This window comes from Urocitellus parryii, chromosome 5, assembly GCF_045843805.1.
Source record: "Urocitellus parryii isolate mUroPar1 chromosome 5, mUroPar1.hap1, whole genome shotgun sequence".
Taxonomy (NCBI): domain Eukaryota; kingdom Metazoa; phylum Chordata; class Mammalia; order Rodentia; family Sciuridae; genus Urocitellus; species Urocitellus parryii.
Genome location: NC_135535.1, coordinates 157,076,935 through 157,094,472, shown reverse-complemented (window position 1 = coordinate 157,094,472; position 17,538 = coordinate 157,076,935). Strand labels below are relative to the sequence as shown.

Sequence of the window (17,538 nt, the reverse complement as noted above, 5' to 3'; positions counted from 1 at the left end):
ATTGCTTGAATTTTTTTGAACAGCAAGTACTGCTATATTGTTTCTACTTTAAAAAAAAAAAAAGCTTTTTAAGAGAAAAAAAATAAAAGTCTTGAAAAATTACAGTTCATTTCAGAATCCTACAGAATGACTGGGGAGAGGTCTATCACAATACCTACTCTTTATTATACCCTCAGTATTTTAAATTACTTAGAACCTCCCCCACCCGACCTGCCCTGTATGATGCTTAGAAAAGAGAGTGCTTTCTCGGTGATTTTACATTTAAAATAACTAGCGTGGGTGGAACCATACCTGCTGCTTGAAGTACCTTCTGTCTTCCTCATCAACAAGCACTAGATTCAAGAAGTACCTTACTGAAAATTTTTTGTTCACATCTCTCATTGTTGGTGTTGGATCATAGCCTGCTAAAAACAGTCTTATTGGAATGGATTCACCTGAAATAAAAGCAATTTCCGTTTAATTCTAAAAGATGATTAGTCACATAAAACCTAGGACTAAGCATTACAGGGGAGACACTAATGCTTCAATTCCTCTTCCTCATGAGATGCAGCAATAGGCACTACTGACATTTTGGGCTGGATAATTGGTTGTTATGGGGAAGGTCCTATGCACTTGGCAGCATCCTTGACCTCTACCCACCAGAAGCCAGGAGCACTCCCCAACTATGACAGCTAAAAATGTCTCCAGACAATACCAAATGTCACTTGGAGGACAAAGTTGCCCCTTGATGAGAATCAGTGCTCTAGAGTCAAAATGCCTATGTCAAATTTCAGTTCCACCACTTACTGGCTATAAGACCATGGCTTTGGGGACTTATTCTGTTTTGAATTCCTCACTATAAAATGAAGACAAGCAATACTCCTCCAATAGGGAATTTATAAGAGCTATGTGGGTAAAATACATAGACTTTACAACAGTGCCAGCCAGTAGTTTAGTTTATTTTTCTACTTTCACAAGTTTACCTAATTTCTAACCATGTGTACAATGTTAAAAACTTTTTACTCATCCATCTAAAACAAACATGTACAGAATGACAACATGCCTTCATTACCAAAAAGTTCACATGGCTTCTGTTTTCCTAAGGACAGTAATTATTTGCATGTTCTCTTTTTAATATTTTATGTAGTATTTTTTATGCACATTTATTTGTTGAAAGGTATAAAACCCATCACTTCATAAAAATGTATGGTTGGTGAAATTTTGCAAGTAATGTTGTATAACCTAAGTACAAACATATGGGCTTTAGAGTCAAAAAGGTCTAGGTTCAAACCTCTCCTCTGTAATGATTAGCTCCCCCACCTTTAGTATAGTTTTGAACCTTGGCACCTTAATTTCAAGGTGTAAAATACAGGATATAAGCACCTAACTTGAACAGTGGTAGGGAGCTTTAGAGCACCTCACCTGCAATGCCTCATCCACAACCTGCACTCCATAAATGGTAGCTACTTTTTGAAGTAATTCCAAAGTGAAAAAAATTCAGACATAAATTTTTTTTTTTAAACCTACACATACAACAGTCTTTCAAATGAATGCCTGTGGGAAACAAAACACTTTCTCCAGTAGTGCCATAACGTGCAACTGATTTGGAAATTGCAAATATCATGTAACTTATTTTAAAATTATAAATTACATATGTTGAATTATACAGCATTATGGCCACCTTAATGGAGTGAACTTTCTCTTCTAAATTACTATTAAACTATGATTTAAGTTTTCTGTTATATAAATCTTCATTCAAAACTCACCAAAGGCTGATTTTCAAATAAGAACAAGTTTTATGATAAATACTTCATATAAAAAGTAAGTTTTAGAGCTGAATGTGGTGGTGCACACCTGAAATCAGCTCAGGAGGTTGATAAGTACTGGTTTCATTGTCTCAGACACTAAAGGTTATCTAGTTAGGGAACTAACTGCTCTTTTTTTTTTTGGAGACTATGACAACTCCAAAATCTGACAGGAAATAATGCTCAGTTATACTGCATCTTATGGTCAATGTGAGAATAAAAAGATATACAAAGATGAACTATTATAACAGAAAACAATAAAAAATTACAAATTCAGAACCAGAAAGGAGATGCACAAAATTGTCTCTTCTGAATTCTAAATTTGAACTGAGTGAAATATTTAACCAAATTTATTTCCGACTAGGAAGTATTATTAGTCTTCTCAGCAGATATACAGAGATCCTTAAAAATAAAAAATCATCATAAGAACCATTTTAAGAATTCATAAATATAACAAGAAATCCCGTTAGTATGTACAATTATAATGCAACAACAAAAACGTGGGAAAAAGAAATTCATAAATACTTTTACAATGAATGAATATTCACAAACTAAACTGACCAAAACACTTCTGTTTGCAGTACACAGAAGTAAATGGGAAGAGTGTTACCTTTTACTGGTGCACCATCCATTATTTCATATTTGGCGATTGTTTCTGTTTCTGTTGTGGTACTGGGTCCTGGTAAATGTAATAATGTAAATGGCGTTAATTTAAATACTTCCAGAATATAATCCCCAGCCTTATACCTTCTTCTATTTCCAACCACATTATTTTACTATTATTTTTTCCTCATTCATAGTTCTTGATCTACTCTTTTTTTTTTTTTGGTACTGGGGTTGAACTCAGGGGCACTCAACCACTGAGCCAGATCCCCAGTCCTGTTTTATATTTTATTTAGAGACAGGGTCTCAGTGAGTTGCTTAGCACCTCGCTTTTGCTGAGGCTGGCTTTGAACTGGAAATCTTCCTGCCTCAGCCTCCCAAGCTGCTGGGATTACAAGTATGCGCCACCGCACCTGGCTTGATCTACTCTTACTCTTAGTATTAAAGATTAAAGGCTGTTGTTGCTGATGAGTATATTTTTTGTATTTAAAATTTTCTTTTTCCTTTGTTAGAACAAATCAGCAAAATAAAATTCTGATTTATTATTGGACAACATTATTTCACACATACATCAAACAGGCCAAAAAAATAAAGAGCAACTTCATATACAAATAAAGGGGGGGGACCATTTTTATCTTTGGCCTCTTGTGTGTGTCTGTGTGTGTGTGTGTGTGTGTGTAGTGCTGGGGATTGAACGCTGGGCCTTATGCATGCAAAGCAAGCACTATACCAACTGAGCTATATCACCAGCCCTATCTTTGGCCTTTTTAACCACCTCATGCAACCCAACTACTTATAGTATAGCTAAAGTATATATACAAGGCTGGGGCTGGGGCTCGGGCTCAATGGTAGCCCACTTGCCTAGCACGTGTGAGGCACTGGGTTTGATTTTCAGTATCACATATAAATAAATAAAATAAAGGTCTATCCACAACTAAAAAAATATTTAAAAAGAAAGTAAGTATACCAAAAAAAAAAAAAAAAGTTACTGGAATGCTTGGGATAAGATTTTTATTTTTTTTATTTTTTAAATTTTTTTAGCCAGGTGTGGTGGCACAAACATGTGATCCCAGCTGCTTGGGAGGCTGAGGTAGAGGATGGCAAAGCCAGCCTCAGCAACTTAGCAAGGCACAAAGCAGCCTAGCGAGATCCTGTCAGATAAAATATAAAAAAAGGGCTGAGGATGTGGCTCAGTGATTAAGTGCCCCTTGGTCAATCCCTGGTACAAAAAAAGATTATTTTTTTCTGTTGTTTTTTTTTTTTCTCCTTTGAGATTATAATGAACATGGTAATAACATAAATAAAATCACAAGTTAGGACAGAAAACGCTCCAAAGTCTTGTCTGTTCAAGATCATTAAAAATGGCTGGCTACTGGGCTGGGGATGTGGCTCAAGCGGTAGCGCACTCGCCTGGCATGCATGCGGCCTGGGTTCGATCCTCAGCACCACATACAAAGAAAGATGTTGTGTTCGCCAAAGACTAAAAAAATAAATAAATAAATATTAAAATTTTCTCTCTCTTTAAAAAAAATGGCTGACTACTAATAATATGTACAAAAAATAAAATGTAAATAAAAAATGCGAACAAATTTTCCTTTCTTAAAGTACTTTTAAGAAAAAAATTCAGGGTCTTGAAGTTTTGGTTCTTTTTCACCTCCCGTCTTCAATATTCACACTGTGGTTTTGATTGGGTGGTGGAAAGTACATCATCTGCAGGTGGTGCCCAAGGTGGGCAGACAGGAGCACTCTCTACCCAAAGGTAACTATGTTTAGATTCTGAGATGGGAAGTGGAGGGTGAATAATTCACAGTGGACTTTCTTTATTCCTTAATCAGTTTAACTTTTCATTCTTTGCTGTCTTGTCATCCTCATCAGTCTTCTGCTTCTTGGCATCAACATATCATTATTCTCGACATCTTCCATCTTCAGCTGCCCATTTTTTGGCAGCTGCCATGGTCTCCTCCTCTTCCTCTCTTTCATCTACCTCATTGTCAGCTTCCTGCTCCCCCTTTTCCTTATTAGCATTCCCATTAGCAGGGGGATCCTTTCAATAGCTGCCTCCTCCACAACTACTTCTCCTCTAAGTCTTCTGTAGTGATCTCGGAGCTAGTGTCCATGGCAGCATCTGACATGGGGGGACATACTGGTGATGCAATGCAGTAGGTTAAAAAGAAAGCTGGAGTTCAGGGACTCTGGTGATAAAGCTGCCCAAGTCCGAAGCAGTGGAAGTGATTAAGAGGGTGGAGAGCTGGATGAGGGAACAACGCCTCATTTAAAATTTTCTGCAATTGCTGGGAGTGGTGGCTCACAGTTGTAATTCCAGTGACTCAATAGGCTGAGGCAGAAGGATTGCAAGTTTGAGGTCAGTCTCAGCAATTTAGCAAGGCCTTGCCTCAAAAATAAAAAAGAACTGGGGATGTTACTCAGTGGTAAAGTTCCCCTGGGTTCAATCCCTCAGTATCAAAAACTAAAAATTTTCTATACTAGAACATAATTTTTTTTATCAAGAAAAAAGTTTAGGGGTTGGGGTTGTAGCTCAGTAGTAGAGCGCTTGCCTAACATGTGCGAGGCCCTGAGTTCAATCCTCAGCACCACATAAAAATAAATAAATAAAGGTATTGTGTGCGACTACGACTAAAAAATAAATATTAAAAAAAATGTTTAAACAATTTCTTTTTAAACAACAAATGAGAAACTCAAGTAACGTTTTTGTGTTATTGTTGGGGTTTTTTGTTTGTCTGTTTTTCTTTTGGTATCATATCCCCAGCCCATTTTGTTTTTTATTTTGAGTCAGGGTCTCACTAACTTGCTTAGGGCCTCCCTAAGTTGCTGAGGCTGGCTTTGAACTTGCAATACTCTGAGGCACTGGGATTATAGGTGAGCACCAACACTCCTGGCTCAAGTTGTGTTTTAATATCTTAAAATCACTTACTTTTTGCTAGCATGTGAAAAAAATGGAGATTAAGAAATCACAGATGTTTCTCATTTTTTTAAATATATATTTTTTAGTTGTTGATGGACCTTTATTTATTTATATGCAGTGCTGAGAATCGAACCCAGTGCCTCACACATTAGGCACTTTAACACTGAGCCACAACTACAGCCCCAGATATTTATTATTTTGATAACCAATTATAAATATTTTTTAAGAGGTAGGGTCTCACACTCTGGTTTCTCTTTAGGTTGTATAAATCTTTCACCTTTTATCAAAAAAGACATGGTTTCACTGTTTCCCAGGTTGACCCTGAACTCCTGGGCTCAAGTAATTCTCTTTCCTCAGCCTCCAAAGTAGCTGGCACTACAGCACATGCTGCTGCGCCCAGCTTCTAGGAGGATTTAAAAACTTATAAATGTATTACCTATTAATAACTTAAGTATTGAAATATGATACTTTTTACTGTTTTTTTTTTTTTTTTTTTTTTTTTTTTTTTTTTTTTTTTTTTGTACCAGGGATTGAATCCAGGACCTCATATATGCTAGGCAACCACTGAGGTACATTTCCAGCCCTATTTATTTATTATTTTTTTCGGTACTGGGGACTGAACCCAGGAGCACTTTACCACTGAGTCACACCCCCAGCCCTTTTTTATTCTTTGAGACAGGTTCTTGCTAAATTACCCATAATGGTCTTGAACTTGTGATCCTCTTGTAACAACCTCCCTAGTCACTAGGATTACAGGCATGTGCCACCATGCCTGGCTACCATATAGTCTTTCATACTTGTTGAGCAAAGTGAAATTGCCACCTATTCAAATTTTTATGTATTTCTTTATATTTTTAAGAGATGTGGTCTTGCTGTGTAGTCCTGGCTGGCCTTGAACTCCTGAGCTCAAGGCAGTCTCCTGCCTCAAGTCTTCAGAACAGGTGGTCCTACTACAGATGCATGTCACTGCACCCAGCTCAAAAAACAGTTTTTAAAAAAGCATTAAGTGGATTTCCTATGGGCAGCAATATTAAGAAGCCAAGTCAGTTTCCAATGTGGATATCAAATTGATTTTATGTTGAAATAAAATTTCAAGATTTCTAAAATTTCAACTAAAAGAAGGAAATTTTAATTCAAATACTTTCTTCAACTTACCAATTCCTGTGATCTCTTTTTTAATCAGTTGTAACTCCATGTGTTGTATTTTTATTCTTACCAATAAGAAGTAAATTTTTCCAACAATCACATCCTTTAAATGATATCTATTGGGAGAGAATACATATCACTAAGTATATTTTAAAAACAAGAAAAAGAGTGAAATAAGCCATGGAAGGCTTTAATAGGTATCTTTAAGATAACAACTTTAAGAATACCATTTTGACTATTCATAATGTTTCAGGTCCCTTTTCATTTCACTATGATCAAGTATGCTATCAAACTTTTACTTGACCTTCAATATCTTGGAGGGAACAATTAGCCTGATGAATTGTTGGTCCTACTTAGGACTTACTGCCTAGAGAATCTAAGCAGTTAACCAAATAGAAAATTAGATTCTTTATGCTTGAAATATTTGTTTCAAATGAATGAATATATTTTCATTTTATTGATTGACTGATCAACTGTAATGGAAATGGAACCAGGACACTTTATCACTGACCTATACCCCCAGCCCTTTTTATTGTTCTTTTTATTTTGAGAGAGGGTCTTGCTTAAGTTGCCCAGACTGGCCTCCAGTTGAAGATATTTTCAACATTAAAAGTTCTATATAACAGCATCATTATAAATGCTACAATAATACAACTAATAAATCTGACCTCAAAGAGAGATTAATTGGGGCTACCTCCACAGATCTGATTTTGTTGTATATTATTTAATAACCAAAGACCCTTGCTAAATTCTTTGAAATAAGGTGCTAACAAATCTGGGAATACAACCACATGAGTCTGAAAGGAAACTCCAGTGACAAGTGTTTAGGTTTCCAGGTATCTGATAATTTATCAACAATTTAAGATTCTATAGACACATTATCAAATTTTAAATGTTATAAAGTTGGCAGTGACAATAAAAGATTATGCAAGAGAATAATATGTAGAAGAGAGAAAAAACAAGCCATCTATTTCTTCAACAAATTAAGACTTTAATAAAAAAATGGGAAAAATATAAAATTATGAGATTTAAGAGTCAAAAAAATCCAATGAAATTTGTGGATCTTGTTTGGATACAGATTTGAACAAATCATGTGGAAAAAAAGAGACAAAAAATGAGTCAATTTGGGTTATGTGAATGCTGACTATATTTATAGAAATATTAAGGAGTTAATATTTTTGAATAGTATTGTAGTTACACTAAAATAATGTATAATTTTTTAGACTAAATCATGTGTCTAGAATTTGTTTCAATATAGTCTATGAGAAGTGTGGAAGCTAAATACAGACAAAACGAAGCAGCTAGTAACTGTTGGAGCTGGGCAATGGGTACATGAAGATTCATTATATTATTCAATATTCATGTACTTTGAAATTGTTTGAAATCTTCCATAATAAAATTTTAAAAGGTATTAAATAATAAGTATGAACCCATTTTGAAAAAAAAAAAAATATATATATATATACCACACCCCCAAAACAGACACACAAGAGAATATTATTAGTGGTTAAATAGTAAAGGTGAACATATGTGACGTTTTTACTTCCTTTCACTTTTTACATCCTCCAAATTTTCAATAATGAAAATGTACTGTTTATGTAGTCAGAAAAAAAGGATTTTTGTTTCAGTTTAAATAGATAGCCAGGATGAAGTGATATCAAGCTAGTAAATTTTACAGACAAATGAAACTGGCTACTTCTGAGATGTTAAGATCCTCTACATAAAGTGATCAAGCAGAATCTTATCAGGAATAGAATATAAAAGATACTTTCTCTGGGGTGGAAGCAAGACCAAACTCCTCAAATTTCTTGTAGCTCAGAGACTGTCAGTCTGTTAACATCAGATTAATGTTAATTCTATCCTTATGGTGATCAATTTACAAAGGCCTGAAAAGATTTTTAAATTTTCCCTGAACATTCATCTGTGAAAGGTACTTACTTTGACTTATTGTATTCAAATTCTATATGCAGACAATCTTCAATGCCCACTTCCATCTTAATAGAGTTGTTAACATCAGGATAGGTGGCAAGCTGGTGAACAATAAGATCATACTCTTTCACCAAGTCTGTCAGTCTTCTCACTATTGTCACCTTAAGAAAATACCTATAAAATAGAGGAAATGAGATAAATCACCTATGATAAATTTAAATATTCTAAATATGCAAACATTACCTCAGTTTTTTCTTGGCTGGAATTCCTTTGGGGTCAACTTAGTAAGTGTTCTAATTTTTTTTTTCTTGGTGCAGGGCCACACAAATGCTAGGTATGCATTCTATCACTAAGCTATACTCCTAGCCCTCTTAATAAAAAAACAAAAACAAAAAAACTGTTCCACATATGGGGGAGGAAAATTCAATTTTAAGAATAAATACTTTTCAGATAAGTTTGCAGGGAAACTGTCAAACCTATGTAAGGAAATCTATATCTAGTTAAAGTACTGCTGTTTGGCATTTGGGCTGTCAAATCCAGTACCAGATGGACAATGCCAAGTAAGCTAGGAAAGCAAGTTCTTAGACCTGACGCATTCAGATTAGTATCTTTAATTGCCCTGGTCCCTGAAGCATTCATGGCTTCCTGCAAGAAGACCTAGGGAAAGGATACTGGATTGAGAATTTGGAAAACTGGGTTCCTACTTCAGTTCTGCCATTTGCTTCTTTTGTACTTTCAGATAAGTCAGCCTCTTTGGAGTTCCAGATCACTTCTTAACCATATATTGAATAAGATTCATTAGAAAATAAATATACTTGGAGAGTAATTCAGTTCAAAATGTGGACAGATGGAGATTTTAGGTACTTCTTCACAAATGAAGTACTTAAAAGATAATTACACAAAGGAAATATATAACTGAAACTTTTCATATGTTTTCTCTGAATCTATGTTAAAAAGCTCTTCTAGTCACTGGGCATTGATGGTGAATGCCTATAATCCCAGCAACTTGGGAGGCGGAGACAGGAGGATCATGAGTTCACAGCCAGCATCAGTAAAAGTGAGGCGCTAAGCAACTCAGAGAGACCCTGTCTCTACATAAAATACAAATTAGGGCTGGGGATGTGGCTCAGTGGTGGAGTGCCCCTGAGTTCAATCCCTGGTACCAAAGAAAAAAGCTCTTCAGATCAGTCCTAGCCAAACAAAATAATGTGCAGAACATTTTCCAACCTTAAATCTTCAGTTCAGAATTACAACTAGGAGTTCAAATAAGACGTTAATAAGAGCCATTACTTTCTGGTTTTGACTCTGCTTATAGTTTGTAATACATTCATACCTCAAGCGGACATTGGCACCGATGTAAGATTCATATGGCTTTTCAACTTGCATAAATTCAAAATCATAACTTCTGCTCTGAGTCAGTTCTCCAGGTAAGGCTAGTTCTTTCACTAGGTTTACAAATTCATGAGTATTACTCTTGTCATTGAAGAGTTCTAAGAAATTTAAAACAGTAAAAGACTAATTATATTTTAATGTCCATTTCAATAAAACCCAAACTTCTACCTCCAAAGCAAATAATTTTTACCAAAAGAATTAGTTGGATTTGTCTCTAATAAACTAGAACTATGATCTGAATTTTATCATCCCCATTATTATGCTCCACTTAGGCATCACTAAATTCAAGAAGCATAGCACAATGAAAATTCCTATCAGAAATGAGTTCATTCCTTTTGATGTAGTTAGGGATTTCCCCCAGTATAAAGCTGTTTGACACATTACCAGCAATTATTTGAACTTCTTCCCTTTAAGGCAAAAATTCTGTTTTGTAGTTTTGTTTTGGACAAATATATTACCTTGATAAAACTGTAATACACAAAAGAATAAAACCAACTATCAGTTAATTATTACAATTTGCCCCTTAAGTACAATCTCATTCAGAATATATATGTAAACAAATATCTACCCATTCCATTTTTGATGCTTTAAAAATGTACAGTAAAACTTAGAAAACTAGATTTAAAAACCTAGCTTTGTAGACAGTATTGAAAAGACCTACTTTCATTTCTATCTATGGTATGGGGGGATCTGATCCCAAGGTATTGCACATGCTTAGGCAAGCACTCTACCTCTGAGCCATACATACTCCTAACCCTCTTTTTTCTGAATATATAGTATAAAAGATTTATATACAATTTAACTCCCAGCTAAATCAAGAATGTCTCTAAAATACATTTATGGAAATGTACACAATTTGATCTAAGAATAAATCATCCCTTTCCTTTTCACATGGAATTTTCTGTTACTAGGTGAGTCTGGCTACAGGCACACACTAGGTCAGGAAGACAAATGGCATGGATAATTAGAGAATGAAAAATGAAGGTGAAGCTGGTAGTTGTAAGGCTGGTGAAAATGTAGACAGATGGAAATTTTGGTGAGTGAGCCAATTGATTTTTCAAGGCTAGTAGTTTATATAATATCTTTCATTTTTAGTAGTGAAATCCAATAATACAGGCAGAATGAGTCAAAGGCAATTTAATACAATTAAAAGAAACATTCTGATTTAATATATTAAGTCCTCTCTTTTATTATGCAAAATCAATTCCTTCCTTCCACCAAGTTTAACTTTATTTATTTAAGTGCCAAATCCAACCCTCTTCAAACTCAAGTTATCAAAAGAAAAAGTAATACTATTTTAAAACTCACCAATTTGACCTACAAATTCAATTCTAATTCCTTGGTGCTCTAGCCTCTTTCCAGGTTGCTTAAAGGCTAGGTTTACCTGCCAAAACATGAAATTATAACAGATGTTAACAGTACTTTAAGTGGGTCTATTAGACTCCTTCCAGATGAATGCAATATATATTTCAGGTACTCATTTATGAAATATGAGACGCCACCACATACCTAAATCAGGATGACCTTAAGCACCAGAGGAGATGTGATTTATTCATACACAATCACTAATGAACCTATTACACATACACTTAAAAGTGTCTGCTTTATTAGGAAGGAATCCCTCCTCATTATTGCTGAAGAAATGCAAAAAGACTCAAAGAAAGGGAAGACCTTCAACTATTCATGTGTATTTTCTGGTCAAATAAGTAATTCTAAGACTAATAAAATAATATTTTAATGTGAAAATAATCACTAATTCCAAGAATTAATGTGAAAGATCACTTTCAGTGTTTTATAATCAAGAATATACTACTATGCTTCCTGACATTAAAGGTAATGCTTACTGCCCTCAGTCTGCAACTCATCCTAAAATTAGAATGTCTTAAGATCTAAATTGTAATTTATCTTACATAATTTTGAGGTAAATAGATAGTCTCAAAGTTCTTAAATTCATATCTGCCAAGTAGAAACATTAAATTTATTATTAATTTGAAAAACATCTGCATAATACATATATCAGAAATAAATTGCCAAATGTTTAAGAATTAACTAACAAAAGAATATTTTTATAAAAAAAATTTCCTCCAGGTTCCTTTTTTTGGGGGGGGGGGGGCAGGGATGCTGGGGATTGAACCCAGGGTCTTTCGCATGCTAATAAGCACATGACCTCCCACTGAGCTACGTCCTCAGCCCCCAAGTTTCTTTACTATAACAAATACTGGCAATATGACTCTTAAAAGCTTTTCTTCAAACAATGCTTCTCAAAAGAATAAAAATCAAGAAAAACAGAGTATATGGACCAAAATATTCATCCATATGCATATCTCATAACCAATGTTATTTGCCTTCAAAATTATTATCTCAGAACAAAGAAGTAAATTGTAGTTCATCATATAATGGATTATTATTAAAAGTTTAAAAATAACAGTGTCAAAGAATTTTTAATAATGAGGGACAATGTGCATGATATGTTACATGAAGGAAGCATGGTCAAATTGTATACAAGTATAATGCCCATTATGATTTTGAAACTACAAAAAGAAAACATTCTTTTTTTTAAATTTCTAATATTTATTTTTCTTTGTTTGTATGTGGTGCTGAGGATCGAACCTGGGCCACACGCATGCCAGGCGAGCGCCGCTTGAGCCACATCCCCAGCCCAAGAAAATATTCTTAACAGCAGTTACTTTTAGAAAGACTGATTATGGGCCATTTTTTTCTTTTTTATAGTTTTCAAATTTTGTTTTTACAATGGGCTAACAATACTGTCAAAGTCAGAAAAAAAAAAGAAAAAGAAAGAACAAAAAGTACTTAGACAAGCTTCACACACACACTAAAAATATTAGGTTCAAATCACAAATAATAAAAACAAGTGCAACTCCTAGCTGTTTCATAAGCCAGGCAGTAATTAGACTATTCATCACTTTGTACCAATAAAGCACACAGAGAATATATATACAGGGTGTGATGCTAGGGATTGAAATCAGGTCTTGCACATGCTAAGCAAGACTTCCCACTGAGCAAGACTTGTGGGAGCAAGACCTCCCATATGACTTCCCACTGAGCTACATCCTCAGCCCCAGGTTTCTTTACTATAACAAATACTGGCAATATGACTCTAAAAAGTTTCTCTTTAAACAATGCTTTTCTTCAGTCAGTGGTGCGCATCTGGAATCCCAACAACTCAGGAGCTGAGGCAGGAGGATTTCAACTTCAAGACCAGCCTGGAGAGACCCTTTCTCAATAAATAAAAAGGGCTGGGGATGTAGCTCAGTGGCAGAGTGCCCCTGGATTCAGTTCCCAGCACAGATAGATATAGATCGATTGATAGATAAAAACAGGTTAGATAAAATCCAAAATTCAGACTACTCCAAAATCTTAAACTTTTGAGCATATGTTCAAATGATAAAAATCTATATCAATATTCTAAAACCCAAAAAATTCCAAAATCTGAAACACTTCAGGTCTCAAGCTAAGAAATAATTCATCCTGTACTTTAAAAAATGTCTATTTTGGCCTGGGGTTGTGGCTCAGTGGTAGAGCACTTGCCTAGCATGTGTGAGGAGGCACTGGGTTCAATCCTCAGCACCGCATATAAATAAATGAATAAAAATAAAGGTCCATCAACATCTAAAGATATATTTTTAAAAATATGTTCATTTGGGGAGCTGGGGATATAGCTCAGTTGGTAGAGTGCTTGCCTCACATGCATAAGGCCCTGGGTTCAATCCCCAGCATCACACACGCAAAAAAAAAAAAAAAGTCCATTTGGCAGTTTTAGATAATGTCTTTGCTTGAACATGGCTATGTCTGATATTTTAAAAATTTACAGTTTTCCCAAAGAATATTATGAAACCACACTATTAAAGTAGAAATGTATATCTATTCAGTTTTCTCACCACCTGCCTGAACTCTTTTTATTTTTCCTTGATCTCCCACTGATTTTAATATATACAGCTGCTTTAAGCCTAATGCATGCTATTCTGCAACGTGAAGAACCCCAGAATTGAAAGGCATAATTAAGCATTTCCATTTTTGTTTTTGTTGTTTTGCAGTACCAGAGACTGAACCCCAGGGCCTCACGCATGCTAGGCAAGGGGCTCTACTACTGAGCTATATCCCCAGCCAAAGCATTTTCATTTAAAGGCTACTCTGCAAAGGAACATAGAAAAAGAATTGAAACCACAATGATGAACTGGATCAAAGAATTTTAACACCACTCAGTTATATTTACATGGCTTTTTATTATAATTTCAAACTTGCAAAAAAGTTGCAAGAACAGCACTAGGAAATCCCACATAATCTTTACCCAGATTCACCCTATGTTTATTTTTCCTCATCTGCTTCATTATCTTCTCTCAACATATACATGTACATGCATGCATCCATCACTTTTTTTTCATAACCAAAAATTAGTTGGAGACAGCATGTTCCATTATACTGCATGTGTATTTCCTAAGGAAAAGAACATTTTTACATAAACACGGTGTTAAATTACCAAACTGTCCCAATATTAATTGTCCCAATAATGTACTTTATACCCTTTCCTGTTCAGGATTCACTCCAGGTTCACACATAGATATAGTTGTGATGTGTATCAGTTGCCTTTAACCTACAACATTCCTCAATCATTCCCCTTCTTGACTTTTTTTTTTTTTTTAAACAGTACCCAGGAGTGCCCTATCACTGGGCTACATCCCCAGCCCTTTATAAAATTTTATTTTGGGATAGGGTCTCACTAAGTTGCCCAGAGTGGTCTCAAACCTGCCATCTTCCTGCCTCAGTCTCTGGAGTTACTGGGATTATAGGCCACCATACCCAGCTTGACCTTGAGGGTTTTTTTTAAGAATACAAATCAGTTGATTTATAGAATCAAGTAGATTAAACTCATGCATTTTTGGCAAGAATACCTGTGTTCTCAGAGTATCAAAATTAGGAAGTACAAGATACAGTTTGTCCCAATATTGGTGATTCAACTCTGATCACTTGGTTAAAGCAATCCACCAGGTTTCTCCAATTTAAAATTACTATTTTCCTTTTGATATTATTAAGTAATTTCTTTCTGTGGATATACTTGAGAATGTGTGTATATGTTTACAAGACCATACAGAGAAACCTAATCTATATGTAAAACATATTCACTGCTCCAATAAACCAGTCTGAAAGCTCAGATATCATTATTTGAGGTCTTCTGTAAATGCTTCAAATAATGATACCTTCAGAATATATATAAGGAGTGAAATTCTACATTGTGCTCAAGACAAACATAAAATTGATGTTTTACACTCCATTTACTTGGTTATTCACAGTGAAGCATCAAAGTATCTGTACATTATTGTTGCTAGATACTATGGTTATCCAAGATTAATTTCCACCTGCTGCCGAAGAACACGGTCTACATCTATGTTGATGAAAAGATACTATGAAACTCTTCTTTGCTTTAAAAATTAAACTATAAATGCCTATAATCTCAAGACTAAACATATACCTTTGATCATTTTTGCAACAGAGAACAGATACAGTTCAGTGAAGGTGGCCTGACACTTGTACTACTTCAAGGCATTATTTATAGAGGCTGGGGCTGGGGCTCAGTGGTAAAACACCTTCCTGGCATGTGTGAGGCACTGAGTTCCATCCTCAGCACCACATAAAAACAAATAAATAAATAAAGGTACTGTGTACCTTTTTTTTAAAAAAGCCATAGAATGAATAACTTCTCAGCACTACCCAAACAGTTTGACAAGGATTGTTTTCACATGCAAAAACAGTGAAGAAGGAAAACAATTCCTTGTTTTTCTTTCTTCTCAGTACCCAGGGATTGAACCAAGGGGCTTGTGAATGCTAGGCAAGGGCTCTTCCACTGAGCTATTTTTATTTTGAGACAAGGGTCTTACTAAATTGATCAGACAGGCTTCAAACTTGCCATTCTCCTGCCTTAGCCTCCTGAGTAGCTGGGATTACAAGTGTGTGTCACCACACTCAGCACAACAGTTCTCTCTTAAAGCTGCCATCTAGAAACTGCATAAACAGAGAGAAAGGAGTCGTCTTCTTGGTTCAAAGTGAATTTTTGCTTTTTTCACTTCAAAAATTCACAGCAAAGAACAGAACACAAAAGGAATTAAACTGTAGACAAGTCAAGAACTTGAATATTAATATTTTGTGGCTTTTTTTGCCTTTTCAAAGAATATTCCAATTAAGGAATCCTAACTTATGAATATCATCCCCCCCCAAATAAAACCCAGATAAACCACTCACCAAAATTTTTATAATTAAAAAATAATAAATGTACATCAATAATAAATTAAACAGTTATCTCAAAATTACTCAAAAACCTTGCGGGCTGAGGCTGTGGCTCAGTGGTAAAGTGCTTGCCTAGCACAAGTGAGGCACTGGGTTTGATCCTCAGCACCACATAAAACTAAATAAATAAAAGGTATTGTGTCCATCTATGACTAAAAAATTTTAAAAAAATAAAAAGGAAACCTTAGCCAAATGTATTTCTTTTTTGTTTTTTAAATAACTTATATGACTAGATGTGGTGGCACACACCTGTAATTCCAGCAACTGGGAAGGCTGAGACAGGAGAATATCAAGTTCAATGCCAGTCTCAGCAACTTAGTGAGGCCCTAAGCAACTTAGCAAGACCATGTCTCGGGCTGGGGATGTGGCTCAAGCGGTAGTGCGCTCGCCTGGCATGCGTGCGGGCCGGGTTCGAACCTCAGCACCACATACAAACAAAGATGTTGTGTCTGCCGAGAACTAAAAAACAAATATTAAAAAAAAAAAAAAAAGACCATGTCTCAAAAGAAAAAATATAAAGGACTGGGGATGTGGTTCAGTGGTTAAGTGTCCCTGGGTTCGATTCCTAAATAAGTAAATAACTTACTCAAAATATTTTTTTTCCTTATTCAGTTTCAAATTTAAAATGTAAAAAGGGGAGGGAAAATCTTGATCAGCTGTCATATAAAGTCAAGGAAAAGTGAATCCCTTCAGAACATGAATTAATATAGAGAACTGTGCAATGTCTAGTCTTAAAAAAATCCCTACACAGAAACTTAGAACGGGGATAACTCTTTTGTGTAATTTAGAGGGAAATATTTTAGATTTACAGGAAATTTCTTTAATCCATTTGAACCTGTAAAATCATTTGGATAAAAGTTTTCCTGGTCAAAGTAACATTTTATCCAAAATAATCATATCTTAATCTTATGTGGCTTAACACATTTCAAAAATAATTAAAAGTATAACTGTGTCTCAGAAAGCAAGTTAATATTGAGGTACCATGTATCTCTCAAAGAAATAAACCTGTAACTTTCAGTTCAATTCTGGCTTTAGCACTTCAAAATAAAGAAGCCTAAGTAAGAACTCTACCATTATTTGCCTGTTCAACTGTATTTCTTTTTTTAATTTTTATTAGTTATTGATGGACCTTTATTAATTTATTTGTTTATATGTGGTGTTGAGAATCGGACCCAGTGCCTCACAAATGCTAGGGAAGCACTCTACCACAACCCCAGCCCCTCAACTGTATTTCTTAAAGCATAAAAAAAACTGGGTACAGTCCAATTGCCATTTGACATGAACCAAAGCAGTAAATATCCAAGGTAAGGATAAAAAGAACCTGAATAAGTAGCTTTTAATAATTTTCCTATTTTTTAATAATCTAAAACAAATTCTAATTATCTTAAAGAATGCTTCAAAAATACTCCAAAAGACTTTTGACAGACAACATTATCAGTTTTTAACTTTAAAAAGCATTTA

The 17,538-nt window shown here is 34.9% G+C and overlaps 1 protein-coding gene across 2 annotated transcripts in view; it reads right to left on the bottom strand.

The window, feature by feature from the left end:
- Positions 1 to 17,538, bottom strand: part of Vps26a (VPS26 retromer complex component A) — a 37,486-nt gene that overhangs the window by 3,428 nt on the left and 16,520 nt on the right. Inside the window, exons 3-8 of one of the 2 annotated variants that reach the window (XM_026394660.2) lie at positions 11,086 to 11,161; positions 9,719 to 9,875; positions 8,395 to 8,559; positions 6,466 to 6,572; positions 2,395 to 2,463; positions 292 to 434 (exon numbers count right to left, since the gene is read on the bottom strand). In XM_026394660.2, the coding sequence (XP_026250445.1) occupies positions 292 to 434; positions 2,395 to 2,463; positions 6,466 to 6,572; positions 8,395 to 8,559; positions 9,719 to 9,875; positions 11,086 to 11,161 (717 nt within the window). The remainder of the gene's footprint in view (positions 1 to 291; positions 435 to 2,394; positions 2,464 to 6,465; positions 6,573 to 8,394; positions 8,560 to 9,718; positions 9,876 to 11,085; positions 11,162 to 17,538) is intronic. The other variant, XM_077798318.1, reaches the window with a different exon arrangement.